Source organism: Penicillium cosmopolitanum, assembly GCF_028827165.1.
Source record: "Penicillium cosmopolitanum strain IBT 29677 chromosome Unknown utg000012l:1.0-3308103.0:1.0-3310761.0, whole genome shotgun sequence".
In the NCBI taxonomy this organism is placed as follows: Eukaryota; Fungi; Ascomycota; class Eurotiomycetes; order Eurotiales; family Aspergillaceae; genus Penicillium; species Penicillium cosmopolitanum.
The window spans coordinates 1,535,539-1,549,159 of NW_026622682.1; the positions used below are offsets into that span (position 1 = coordinate 1,535,539).

General features: G+C 47.9%; 5 protein-coding genes across 5 annotated transcripts; 1 reads left to right on the plus strand and 4 right to left on the minus strand.

Annotated features, from left to right (window-relative positions):
• Nucleotides 1-311: 311 nt before the first annotated feature.
• N7509_013314 (PaaI family thioesterase) lies at nucleotides 312-872 on the minus strand (the record flags this gene model as incomplete). Its single annotated transcript, XM_056637951.1, has 1 exon — nucleotides 312-872. The coding sequence occupies one exon, from the start codon at nucleotides 870-872 to the stop codon at nucleotides 312-314; it is 561 nt and encodes a 186-aa protein (XP_056481458.1).
• A 1,677-nt stretch (nucleotides 873-2,549) lies between these two features.
• Nucleotides 2,550-3,986, minus strand: N7509_013315 (uncharacterized protein; the record flags this gene model as incomplete). The annotated part of the gene is made up of 3 exons (XM_056637952.1): nucleotides 2,550-2,738; nucleotides 2,793-3,849; nucleotides 3,919-3,986. 3 exons carry the CDS (start codon nucleotides 3,984-3,986, stop codon nucleotides 2,550-2,552), a joined length of 1,314 nt encoding a protein of 437 aa, XP_056481459.1.
• A 1,342-nt stretch (nucleotides 3,987-5,328) lies between these two features.
• N7509_013316 (zinc-dependent alcohol dehydrogenase) lies at nucleotides 5,329-6,421 on the plus strand (the record flags this gene model as incomplete). The annotated part of the gene is made up of 3 exons (XM_056637953.1): nucleotides 5,329-5,340; nucleotides 5,432-5,588; nucleotides 5,652-6,421. 3 exons carry the CDS (start codon nucleotides 5,329-5,331, stop codon nucleotides 6,419-6,421), a joined length of 939 nt encoding a protein of 312 aa, XP_056481460.1.
• A 1,009-nt stretch (nucleotides 6,422-7,430) lies between these two features.
• On the minus strand, nucleotides 7,431-8,105 carry cwc21 (U2-type spliceosomal complex subunit CWC21; the record flags this gene model as incomplete). Its single annotated transcript, XM_056637954.1, has 1 exon — nucleotides 7,431-8,105. The coding sequence occupies one exon, from the start codon at nucleotides 8,103-8,105 to the stop codon at nucleotides 7,431-7,433; it is 675 nt and encodes a 224-aa protein (XP_056481461.1).
• A 1,616-nt stretch (nucleotides 8,106-9,721) lies between these two features.
• N7509_013318 (mRNA-binding protein PUF3) lies at nucleotides 9,722-12,639 on the minus strand (the record flags this gene model as incomplete). Its single annotated transcript, XM_056637955.1, has 3 exons — nucleotides 9,722-10,184; nucleotides 10,256-12,269; nucleotides 12,330-12,639. The coding sequence occupies 3 exons, from the start codon at nucleotides 12,637-12,639 to the stop codon at nucleotides 9,722-9,724; spliced, it is 2,787 nt and encodes a 928-aa protein (XP_056481462.1).
• Between the last annotated feature and the right edge of the window lie 982 nt (nucleotides 12,640-13,621).

Consider the following 13,621-nt stretch of genomic DNA (forward strand, 5'->3'; position numbering starts at 1 on the left):
TGACAAATTAACTGGCGAAATAACTATATCAGTATCGCGCAATACGCGACTACATTCTCACTCCGACTCCTGGACTAGAGCGGCGATGAAACTATGTATTTCAAATGTATGGCGAGTTTTGAATAGGCGCTTAGACACGCTTCTACAATAGTGGAATTTCCAATAGACTTCTGCCCTTAACGGTCTAAGAAAAGCTGATATGCAGTTGAGCATTTGAAACCAATAGCAGGAAAGGAGCATTCAGTCGGAGCCCAAGCTCTCAGTCAGACGTCTTTTTTTTGAAGACCTCGGGAGCCATTCGATGGGTCTTTCTATATTGCAGATCGTGGCATAATATACACGCACTTGGCCTCTGCTTTGAGTAAACCATTTTTGTCCAGAACTCTTGCCTCAAGGAACCACTTTCTACCCTCCTTCCGTCTCACCCATGATGTAATCATAATGGCACTAGGGATGGGTACGGGTGAACGGTATGTCACTTGAAGTTCGCCCGTAAGCAAAGACGCCAGTTCCTCCGAAGCAAGCATCCGGTATGTCTCGACGCAAATCCCTAGTGTTTCATCTAGCAATGATGCCAGGAGGCCTCCGTGGGCGGTGTTGATAAAACCATTCACACCCGCTTCAAGCTGAAAAAATGCGACGAAATGTGGCTCATCTGGATACTTTAAAGGATCAAGACCCTCATTATCATAAGCTGGGCCTTGCAAAGAGACTGGTTTTCGCATAAAAGCTAGGACTCGTGGAATGGTGTCACATGTGTTGATAGTTTTGTTGAAGAACATGTCTGACAAGTCACCTTTATCGTATCGCGTAATGAAAGGGACAATCTGATATGGACTTGAGACCTTTAAATAAGGATGGACAAAAGGCATCTCGATGAAAAAGTCAACATCTTCCTGGGAGACCGGAAGGGATTTAATCAGGCTTCGAAAGCTATGGTTATACATCACGCTTCAATGATGTTTGATTGATGAAGTTCAAAAGGAAACCTGTAAGGGCAATTTTGAGGAACTAATATTCTTAGAAAATTCTTCCTTCAGAGCAGAGGGTAGATTATATGCCTCGGCTTTTCAAAGTTATTCGCCGAATAACCGTGATTCCGGTCCGAAGTCCCGGTAATGCTGTTCCACTCTGACTATCAAGTATATTTGTGGACGAAACAAGTCCAGACGTGTCTTAAGAGTATAAAAGCTAGTATGCCTTTGGACTCTGGCCGCCAAGTCAGAGCTAACTTTAACAAGTTCAATTTAATCCGTTAGAAAGCGTGACCTTTTTAGGTAGTGGCCCATCTATATAGTAGTATACGTAATAATATTAGTAAATAGGACTCGTATTAGTTTTACTACAAAGATACTTGACGATCTGCTTTTAAACTTGAATGTAACAGCTATTCTGTAGGCTATTGAGGTGGCACAGACATTATGGTCCAATTGAAGGGGTAATCAACAATTATAGACAAGCTTAGCTCGGGTGAGAAAAGAAAAGGCAATTATCCCTGTCAAACTTTACCTGCTTGCCGTTCCAGGATTAGAATATCATTCATGGTGCGCAGCTGGTAAACTTTTCTCAATAGAATTTAACCGCTATGGGGTGTCGGGATGGACATTTTTAGCGAGGTATAGGTGGCGAAATCATGTGAAACGAATCCATAGTACTGAAGTGGATCAAAATATTCCTGAAATCTGGCTCATGAAAATATGATGAACAATAGTGGTGACAATTTTGGTTGCTTTCTTCCTCGGGCCCCGCGGGCCGCGAGAAGTGCTCATGCCAAGCCGTTGAATCTGGGAGGCACGGTTTGGCCACATCTGATACGCGCTTATGCGCTTATCTACACGATTGTCAGAAATTGGATTGTATCGCCCGGACCGCATACTTCCCAGAAACCACTAGCACAAGCCTGGTAAGCCTTTGTACAGTAATTCAAAAGATGATAATTGCCAGTGGATTATCTGAAAAAACGGACCGAGGCTGCATATGAGATGAGAAGATCAAGTTGGTTTAAGTTTTCAACTTGAATCTGGGCATATAGCTTTTGGGAAATACTATTAGTAGTAAGTAATGATTCAAATGATGCGGGTTAGTTCCTGATCCGAACCAGTCTAATATCAAAAAATAATAAAAGTCTAGCTTAAAGCAGAAATTTCGACCCCTGCACGCTTGTGTATATCACAACTTGGAACCCACTTCATCTGCGGTGATTGCTCTCAAAGCGCAGTACATAGCTACAGAGTTACTTTATGAGTGTCGTATTAAAGTTAATTGCTTGGAACGCAAATACAAGGGACCCAATATCCCCCCAGAATCGCCACCCACACTACTGTCATCAAGTCAATCCAAAACTGGATGAGCGCCTGCCGGGCCTATGATACTCGCAAATGACTTAATAAAACCTCGCTTATGCAGTCAAGTGGTAGCATATTAGCCTCTGCGTAGTAAGTAAAACCATAGGATTTGAATCGACAATCACAATCCACCCGTTTGCAAATTAACCTTTTGCCATTTCTATGACCCAAAACTTTCCCCTATTTAGTAAAAGCCCAAAGATATCAAGAAGAATCTCCGCGGACTATAAGCCACAGCATCCCCAGGGCGAAGAAGATTAAGGCTATTGCCCACTGGCAAGAGACAAGCATTTGTTCAGGATGCGGCCTAGCCCGATGTCCAATGTCACTCGTCTTTTCCCCAGCAAGCTCAATACTACTTTTTGACACTAGAGTATTTGCAAGTTTCTCGATCTTATCAAGTCAGCATGTCTCAACTACCCATCGCTTCATTGTGACAGAACTTACCTCTTCACATTCCACCTTAATTCTCACATAGTTGGGATCCTCCTTGTCATTTTTCTGTTGGATTCGACGAACGTAATGACAGAAGATGTTTGCCACACCCTCAATGTCCCGACTAGAATGAATCATCAAATCCAACGCATCCCTCTTTGTGAGTTTGACGTTTTGTTGAAATATTGCCGGATTGTGGAAACATAACTCAAGTGTAGCCAAGGCCATTGTTTGAGGAATCGCGCAGAAATTGAACACACTCTGCTCATTCAAGCCCGCGAGATATGACAAGCAATCACGGCAATGTTCTATGGCATTCAGAACCATCTCGGAACTGCAATTAAGGGCACTTTTGAGAAACTTTGGGTCGAAGAGGTCTTCGAAATTGTCGATGTGTTTAGACCAGATTTCTCTGGGCCAGAACTGGCGATCGTCATCAAAATCCTCACGAACATCGCGAATGATGTTATTTTTTTGCAAGAGGAGACCCATTGATCTGTACAGGGGCTGGTTTATCAGATTTTTGTCGCCCATTCCCGCCTCAACAAAGAGATGAGTCAAGCCCTCGCCAACGATCCCGGCTACATGCCAGCAATAGAGATCATATTCTTCCACTGAAGTCACTTTTCCATACCCTAGAGCGGCCTTTCCTGCAAAATCAGCCATACCAGTACCCATTCTTTGAGTTATGTCTTTGATGATAGCTTGGTAGGTCTGTTCTAGCTTCCAGAACTCAGCGATGACATTGTGAAACTGCACCAGGAGCTCGCGATCCTTTTCTTCAGGTCGATTTCCCGTGAAATTCCAGTCATAATCGTCAAGATTGTCCTTGAAGCTTCGAAGGAGTGATTGTTTCACATCAAGAGGAATCGATGTGTCGTCTTCAATCGTATCGAGGCCACGCAATATCAGATAGAACACGCACACTGGCATGCGCAGCTCTCGGTGGAGCTCTTTGATAACGGGGCTGAAGCTGCGGCTTGTCTGGTCCAAGAATTCAAAACAGACCTTGGCTGTTGCAGACTGTTGCGACTCGTGCCTGGCGTGTAGAGAGAATTGTCGTAGTTTCCTATAATATTGATAAACGAACCATAATTACTTTATTTGTGGTCATCATGTGGAAACAATCGACACTTACCATTTAATTAGCATGCCCCACTGATTGGGATGGAGAGAAAAGTAGAGGCCATCCAAAGCGATGCCCATGATAGCCAGTGGGAGGACCAGATAGAACACGCTCAGACTGGGTAGGAGTATTGGGGGCGCGAAATTCGATAATATATTACTGCCGACAATAAAATAAAAAATGAGATCCAAGGTTCTGACCGGGATTTGATGGGCTTTCCTGGAGTGGCAGAGGCTGATTAACCGTCCACGGTTGGATCAGTGACCAGGAAGAACTTTATCCGGTTATTTGGTATAGGTTAGTTATATGGGACTCGCATCAATCCAAGAAACGCAAAATTTCTAGGCACACGCTAGATGCTGATGCCTGGTTTGTCTTGGAAGGTAGTTCGATTCTGCGACTGAAATGGCGCATACATTAGCGGCAGATGACCCTTAAGGGCCGGAACGATCATACAGGATGAATAGACTGCCCTTGGAACCGCTATAATGACAGAAAATGATAAGCAAGAGCTCTATTGTGTCTAAGAGAAAGGGGTGGAGACTACTAGTACTGCCTATCTAGCCGCCTACAAAGATGGTGGTGGAGCGGGAGACAGTGTAGAAAAATGCCGAGAACAAATCAAGGTGTACCATCATCAATCCAAGTTTAAAAATGAGAATATTTGCTTATCAACCTCGGGAGACTTCATCTATAGGCTATTGATGTAAATCACATTCTTCTATGCCAAATTTTGTGGTACATGTAAAGCATGCGCGGACCTAATCAGATGGTGGTTTTGCGTCATGCAAGATAAATCCGACTGACGTACTACTAGTAGTAATAGCATATCTTCCTGTAAATCATACTATTACGGTTCGAAATAACAGAACGTTATTGTCAGAGAGATGATGGAAATAAAAAATCTCGGAAGCCCCACAGTGGATACAGTCCCAGATTATTTGTCTGCCTATCTGCCTATCTAAGCGCCTAAACGACATCAATTACGAGGTTGATTGAGAGACATATCGTCCGTCGGTGCAGACAAGTGTGATATTGGTAAATTACCTCGGCAGTTTCAGGCTGTAGCATGAGTACAAATCGTGCCAGCGCTACATAAACGTCGAAGGAACCCCAACTCTAACCCTGACGCCCAAGGAACCGGCAAGGCCTACCTAGGTAAATTCCACATCAAGAATCTCATACACTACCACAGTGTGACACATCAGCCGCCATGGAAATCCCCTCAGTTCAGAAGTCAATAATCTACAATCAGCCTGGAACAATATCGACTCAAGTTGTCGAACTCCCAGTACCCGAACCAGGACCTGGCGACGTACTCATCCGGCTGTACGGTCAAGCTCCTCTCCTTTGAGTTGTGGGATACATCTAACGAGTAAATTCAGTACTCACTCCGGAGTGTGTCATTCTGATCTTGCCGTAATGACGAATTCTGTACGTTCGACACGGGTGATCCCCATTATATTGAATTCACTGGCGTGAATTTTCCCAATACGCTGTGGCTGTTGGCTCATATCTCTTATAGTGGAGCACGCTGCCCGCCCCAACGCCAGAGGGTCAAGTGGGTGGACATGAAGGGGTCGGTCATATTGTCAAACTTGGTCCAGGTGCTGACACAGCAGGTGTCAAAATCGGAGATCGTGTTGGAGTTAAGTGGGTGTCTAGCACTTGTGGCAACTGTGGTTCGTCTCTCGTTTCTTCTGATCGTTTGTTCATGTTTTGTTCCATTCTCCTGACGTTTGTAGAGCCATGTCAAGCCGGATCAGACGGTCTTTGTTTCAATCAAGAGATATCGGGCTACTTCACCCCAGGGACCTTCCAGCAATATGTGCTCAGTCCGGCACATTATGTATCGCCTATTCCCGATAGACTTGACTCTGCTGAAGCAGCGCCTATGCTTTGCGCAGGAACTACTATCCATGCCGCCCTTAAGCGCAGCAATGCTAGACCGGGACAATGGATAGTAATTGCTGGTGCTGGCGGCGGACTCGGGCATCTAGGAGTGCAGCTGGCTAGCCGGGGTATGGGTCTGCGAGTAATCGGTGTCGATCACCCCAGCAAGGCGGACATTGTCCTTTCATCGGGCGCAGAGCATTTTGTCGATATCACCCAGTTCTCTAAAAACGACCAAGGAGCAGCTATCTCTTCCCACATCATATCGCTGGCCGGCGGACTTGGTGCTCATGCTGTCATTGTCTGCACTGGTTCTGACCAAGCCTATGCCAATGCCCTGCGCTTTCTGCGTTTCAACGGCACGTTAGTGTGTGTAGGGATACCAGAGCACGGAACACAGTCTATCGAATCTGCCAGTCCCGGTACGATAATCGGAAAACAATATAACATAACTAGCTCGGCCGTTGGTAATCGCCAAGATGCCCTTGAAGTACTTGATTTCGCTGCTCGTGGAATCATTAAGGCACGCGTACGCATTGAAAGTATGGATTCACTGGCAACCGTCTTCCAAGAGATGAAAGAGGGGAAATTGCAAGGAAGAGTGGTGCTCGACTTACAATAGTAAGTATATATGAACACGTTCAGGCTCATCACTCGACCGGCTAAGAAATATGACTAAAGAACGGTATCCTATCAATAGGCTCAAAGTATCAGACTTTTCTGGTAAATAATGCAATTTGATTTCACCCTCCATAATTCGTTCCTCAATCTCAGTAAAATTTCTCATTTTAATAGTTAGGAGCTGCGTCTGGAATGTCCACACCCCTCGCGAGGTGACAGGATCGATGAGTTCAAAGGTGTGAGGATGCTCAGATACTCACAGATCAACGTACGGCGTAGCATACGATGCAATGAAGTAGTAGCGGTTCGAACGAAAGTAATAGCTTGTGGAGAAGAAGAAGAAGAAAGTTGAGATGAACTACTAGATACATGTAGGCATGGATGCCTAAGTGGATTCCGCAGGCGTAAGGCATCCACGAATGGTAACGGTATCAGAAAAGCATGAATTAGCGCACAAATACAACGTCGTTGACGCATCTTCGTACGTGGTACTGCAAAGATTACGCCAATATTCTGCCAGAGGCTCGCGTGAAGTCTCACAAGATGAGCCCCGGGTTCATACCCTAGTTATCAACGGCTGTGATTGGTTCAGTGCCAGCCCTTCGAGCCTTTCTAAACTCCTAGGGGAGAATTCAAAGGCCGCGAAGATATCGATGCGAGGTATATTGGCCTGGATAAAGCCTTCTGTCTGCTGTTGTAGGAAATTGGATGTTAGAGGTCAACATTTCAGATTTACGAGCCCTAGAGCGACGAGCAGTTGACTCATTGAAGAATAGAGATATTCACCATAATGAATTTAAATGTAAAACTAATTTTATCATATCTTGATTCCGAGTCCTCGCACGATTCAGCACAAGTAACATCGTCGAAAATAGATGACCCTCCCCACCCCCATCATAATGAGTATATGCACCAACCAAACACCATGACACCAATCCAAAGAACCCAAAAACAAATAATCAACAAACTCATTATTCTCTCAAGACAACAAACTTTTCAACATCCCTTCTTCAATCCCTCTCCCTCTCACGTCTCCTCTCAAACCTAGTACTACTAATCTCCCCAGTCTCCCTATCCTCCTTAATCCCCAAAGCCCTCCTCAACCTCTCACTCTCCTCAATCTTCGCCTCAGCAAGCTCATGAACCTGATAAGACTTAAGATTCCTTCTATCACGCGGTGGTCCCATTTTTCCTTTTCCGCCAGAACCGGCACGGCCACCAGAACCGCTAGCAGCGGACTCTTCCATCTCCTTCAAAAGTTTAGCGCGTAACTCTTCGCATCGCTGATCGATTTCTTCATCGGATAGAATCTTCCCCTGGCCCTGGCCCTCTTCTTCGGAATCTTGTTCTTCGCCTTCCTCCTTCTCCGCCTTCTTGGGATCCACCTTCTTCGACTTTGCCTGCTGTTTTTGCTTCTCCTGCTGCTCTTCCTGCTCTTCCTCCAATCTCTCCCGTTCCTCCATAACAAGAACCTCAATAGCCCTCAACCGATCATGTTCAAGAATCTTCTTATCAGGAACACGCTGCTTAAATCCTCCCGAGGTGTAATTGTTCGCTCCAGATAATGGTGGTGGGTAGGGCGCGCCGGCACCGGTGTTGCGGGGTTTCATGAATGCGGTGTTGCGTTGGACGTAGCCGGATGTTCCGCTACCACGTGGGGTTGTTAGGCCGACGTTTGAGGACATTTTGATGGTTTGGCTTAGGGATGTGTAAGGGTGAGGTTTGGTTTGGTTGTGCTTGGTCGTTGACACAAGCTTTTGGGTTTGGGTTTGGTTTTGGTTGGTTTCTGCGCGTGGTGTGGGTTTGTTTCTTCACGCTGGTGAGGAGAGAATTCCTTGGTCGGATCGGGGTTTTTCAGGTCAGGTCCGGCCTGCAGATGTAGCTTGAGGTGGTACGGTAACCGAGGTGGTGACTGAGGTGGAGTGATGTCCAAGTCCGAGGGAATCTTGAGTTGGCCGGGGCGGCTGGGAATTCAGGCGGGTCCGATCTTATCAGTCACGTGATTGCGACCCTACCGCAGAACTAAATTTATAGAGTATAGTTAGGGATATAACCTTCCATTTTTTGAAGTTTACATTTATTTCTTTTAGAATTTACAAAATTGTATATATTACTCATAATAAAGAGCAAGAAATTTGAATAAGAGCAGGTAGGTAAGAGTGTTATCCAGTAATACATTAGCCATAGAATGAAAGCGAAAATGAAAAAAAGTGTTATCAACATCAACATCAACATCGACATCGACATCGAAATCAACAGCAGAAGGAGAGGTTCATTGATTGAACCAAGTGACACTGTATACCGAAGCAAGCCCGCATCTGATATGATTCGAGGCATAAGGTTATCCTCCTATTCATAAAGATATAGGAGGAAGGATGGATGGAGGGGAGGAGGGAGAGCACAAAGGCCCTGTGTATAATTAAAGTAAGCAGCAGGGCAGAGCAGAGCAGAGCAGGCAAACAAACCTAGCTATCCACTTCCACTCGACTTAGAGTTGACAAGACGAGAAAAGAGGAGGATAGACAGAGAGACATCAGATAAAGAAACAGGTTATGAGATAATAGTAGAATAGATAGTAAGAAGACGAGGAAGAAGGGGGGGGGGGAACACTAGCACCACGCCATGCAAAAAAGTTGTCTCGCTCTCTCTCTCTCCCTCCCATATTTCCATTTCCATTTTGCCCAGATTTGGGAGGAATTTCTCTCATGTCATATGCCGGAGATTCAAGTTCAAGTTGCGAAGAATAGTAAAAAAGCGAAGTAATTGCCGTTCCATTTCCATTTCCATTTCTTTCTCTCTTTAGCGCTTTCTGTTCCCGGGCGCGTGAGGTTAGAATTAGGATAGGGGGAAATCCCCAACCTAACCTAGCTCCAGCAGGGAAGAAAAAAATAAATAAGACAAAAGCACAGAAGACATAGAAACACACCATACACAATCATAAGATAAGAACAAGAAAAAAATGAACAGGAAAAAAAAAGAGAACAACCCAGCACCATGACACGTCCGATCCGAGATGCACACTAGAGCGAGAGAAAGGAAATAGGAAACAGAAAAAAAAAATGATGAGATGGTAAGGGAAAAAAAAATAAGAGGCCCTGTCTTTGCGCCGTCAAGCCATGGAGAATAAAGTGGGGAAAACACATTGACGTTTTGAGTAACTTCATATATCCGGTCCGAATCCCCCTGTATGTATACGCCCATATTAGATAAAGAAGAGGCAAGAGAATGACTCGGTTTTTCAGATCAGCATTAGAAAACAGAATTATGTGGGCAAGCAAAGGCAAAGTAAGTGTGCAACGAATTAGTGAGCACTGGTGACATCGACCGGGACCGCAACACCGGTGTTGCCTGTCTCGGGACTGGAAACCGAAGTCACCGTGCTGTGAGCAAGACCCTTCGACTCAAGGGAGTCGTCGACAGTATTCTGATTGTCCGTCGGGGGTGGGGTGGGAGGGGCGGTGCCGACAAAGGCCCGCGGCTGCTCCATCGGCATTGAGCGCTTCGATGGCTGAGGGGAGGATTTGTGAGAGTTGGGGGGAGTTGTCGAGGTGGTGTGGGGGAGCGGGCCGGTTGCCGGGTTGTTAGGGTCGAAGATGAGCTTCTCAATCGCGACTATCTGCTTGCCATAGCTGAACTTCTTAAGTTGGCTCAGCAGGGGCTTGATCTGGTCGATGAGGGCCTCGCGTTCGGCGCCCTTGAGTTGACCAAGAACCTTCTGGATGACGTAGTTACCATATTGGTCACGCATCAAGCCAAGGAGAGGGCTTTCGCCATTGCGATTGGGGACGAGGTCAGCGTAGAAATGATGTGATGACGCTGGCTCTCCTCGCCAAACTCAATGCTCTTCTCGACGACGTTGCTAGCGAACTTGTGCTTGGAGTAAGCCATAAGCTGGCCCATGACAATGACAATAATGCGGGTGCGGTCCTTCTCATCACCATTCTCAATGACATGTTGGATGACATAGTTGCCGAACTGGTCCGGGATGAGGGCGGTTGTACAAGCGTGGAGTTCGCCGAGGATAGACTGTCGGTCAATTTCCTCGCAATGCTCCAGCATTCTCTGAATAACACGGCAGCCATAAGGGTGAGCCGCAAGTCGGTTCACTTGGCCGCGGAATGCATTGATGATGAACTGCACGTAGTGGGATGGGACACGCTCAATGGCTTTCTGGATAACGTGGTTGCCGTTTTGGTCGCGGACACACTTCAGAACATGGTTCTCAAGCTCCTTCACCATGGCCGCTTGTTGATCGGTAAGGATGTGTTCCAGTGCCTTTTGAACGACACGGCATCCATACATTTGAGTCGACAGGGCGAGAACATGGCCGCGCATTTGGTTGGCCAGGATCTTCTTCTGAGTCTGATTGCCGTGCTCGAAAAGCTTCTGGACCACGTAGTTACCAAACACATCAGTCATCAACTGCAAGCAATTGGGCTGGATCTCGCGGAAAACCTGCTCCTTCTCGTCGCTGTTGGCAGTTTCGAGCTTTTGCTGGATGAAGCGTGAACCGTGCTGGTCGCCACTGAACTCAACGACATGGTTGTAGATATCCTTCAGCTCATAGCGCTTGTTTCCCTTGCTGTTCGCGCGGAATTCTTCCAGCAACGGGCTACGAACCACCTGCGTGGGGTCGTGCTCTCGGTGCGAGCGGTTGGCCATAGCAGCAGCACCAAGACCGATGGAGGGCATGGTGTAGTAACCTTGGATGGCGTTGAGACGAGCCGCCTGGTATCCTTGGTAATCATACGACGGTGGCATCTGCATCCGCTGCATGCTATTGCCCTGGCTCTGCGCGATCTCTTCCTGCTGAAGTCGCAGGCGGCGCTCGAAGGCCGCGATTTGGCTTTCGCCCATGCGACCACCAGAGTTACGGTACTGAGCACCATCGACACCGGCGTAGATCGGGCTATCCATGCGAGCATAGTCCGAGGGAGAGATGGATCCAGTCTCCCCACCACGTGAGCGTTGGTAGATCATGTCTGGAGCACCATCGGTTCCATATCCTGCCATTGTGTGGAAGGCAGCGTCATCATTGTTCTGGAACTTGCGAGGGAGGGAACCATCGAAGGAAGCGTGGGGAATGTAAGCAGGGCGCTGGGCTGTACCCTGGGCAGCAAATCCTCCATCGTTCAGTTGAAGATTGTTCAAACCCGCGTTGAGATCCACCGAGCCACCACCATAGCGACCGTCGATGCTGTTGTTGTCAGAGTAGAAGGAAGGGCGGGCAGAGTGAACAGGTCGTTGCGAGGCGTAGGAAGCAGAGTTGGAAGAGATGTGAGAGAGTCCACTGCGTGTCTGTGGGGGAGACATGCTGTCGGGTAGACCAGAAAGAGAAGACATGTTCATGGGAGTAGCCAGGTCATCCTGGCGTTGACCATCCATCGGGTGGGAGTAACCAGCTTTGGTAGGGAAGGTGGCACCGACTGGACTTCCGCCCAGACCAGTTGAACTCATCTGTCGTCGACCATCACCATTTCGAAGAGCTGGAAACCCGCCGAATTGAAGACCATCTCCGGATGGAGAAACGTTCTCAGAGCCACCGTTGTTCAGATAAGGTCGATGGCTGACTGTGCCCGCAGAAGTTCCGATACCCGTGGTGCGCGGCAGCGCGAAATATGAGGAAGCCGAGTCGCCATTGTTGTTCAGGGCTGGTGCACTGCGGTCGTTCGAACGGGTCTCGATCGGAGAGGTCGCCATACTGCGGTTCTGACCCATCGCGAGGGATGAGGTATTCACGGTGCTCCATGGTAGGTTAGGGCGTCCGACCCAGCCATCAGATTCGGATGATGAGAGCAAGGAGCCAGAGCCAGACTTTCCTTCAAACGCGTTCTCGCTAATGTGTTGATCTGGATCGAGGGGGTCAGCATTGAGCTCCCATCCGCAAGGTCTGGATGTATTCCACCTACCATCTGCAAATCCACCTCCGAGGTTGGAGTCGCCCCAGATATTGTTCTGCCAGCTGGACTTGCCAGCGCCGAAACCCTTCCCCGCATTGTTGCCATGGGAGCCGCGTGCGCGGTCATTGTTCATCCCAGATGAATTCATGTTGGATCGGCCGGACCGTACCTGTGAGGTCTGCGTCAGTGGCGTGTCCGATTGAAGCTGCTCCTGCTCCTGCGCCTGCGCCTGCACCTGCGCTTGCTGTGGCACCTGCTCCCGACCTGTCCCACTCACGTTGTGTACGCTGCTTGCATTAGCAGCCATCGTAGAAGCCATTCCAGAAAGCGATCGACGGAGCGAGGGTGTTCAGATTATGTACTCGAACGGGTGGGCGAAAAAGGTAAAGGTATTTGCAGGGAGGTCGAGGTGTCGATACTAAAATCACAAGGCCGAACAACCGATTTGTCGGCCAGATATTTGCAACGGGCACCAGGCACCAGAAACGGGCGTACACGAAAGAATATAAGACTATCGATGACGACCCTTGTTAGTGAAGGAGCTGATAGGGCGAGGGCGAGGACGTTTGGAGCTACTCACCAAAGGAGGGGACACCGAAGGGATCGACCGAGAGAAACGACAGGAAGCGACAGTGCCTTTCTTCGATGGAGGTTCCCTGTGGGGGGAGAGGAAATGAAGGTCGATAGGGAGTGTGAAGATTGTTCTTTTTTTTCGCTTTCTTTCTTTTTCAGGAGCCACCGATCCAGGACATGTACAGATAATACAGGATCAGGGAATGGGGAAGGAGAAGAGAGGTTGGAAAGGGAGCACCGTCAAGGTTAGAAATGCGGAAAAAGGAAGACGAGGAGGGTATCGATGCAAGGCGACAAAGAATTGGAAGGATGGAAAAATCTCCCCTTCGTTTGTCGCTGCAGGGCCCGGTTGGTAACCGGAGATCAGAATTGAGGGAGGCGCCGCGACGTTACTCTGCTCCGTGCATGCTCCAGGAATCTCCCAGTTTGCAGATCGTCCTCATGTGCCTTGTGGAGAGACGATTTCCCGAGAATGGCAGAGGGTTAGGACCCTGGAACGATTTGGCGCAAGGGGGGAGGGGGGAGGAGGGTGGAGGGAGATGGGTGGAGGTGAGGTGTGAGAGGTGTGGTTGAAGGCGAAGGCGAGGGCGAGGGATGTGGATGGAGGGGGGCGAGATTTCGTGTCGATAGAGTAAAATAGTGGAATGCGCTTTCGTTGCCTCAGTACAAAGGAGGTATTTTTTTAGTGGGTCAAAGATTGATGGGAATGTGGGCGAAAGACAAAGCAC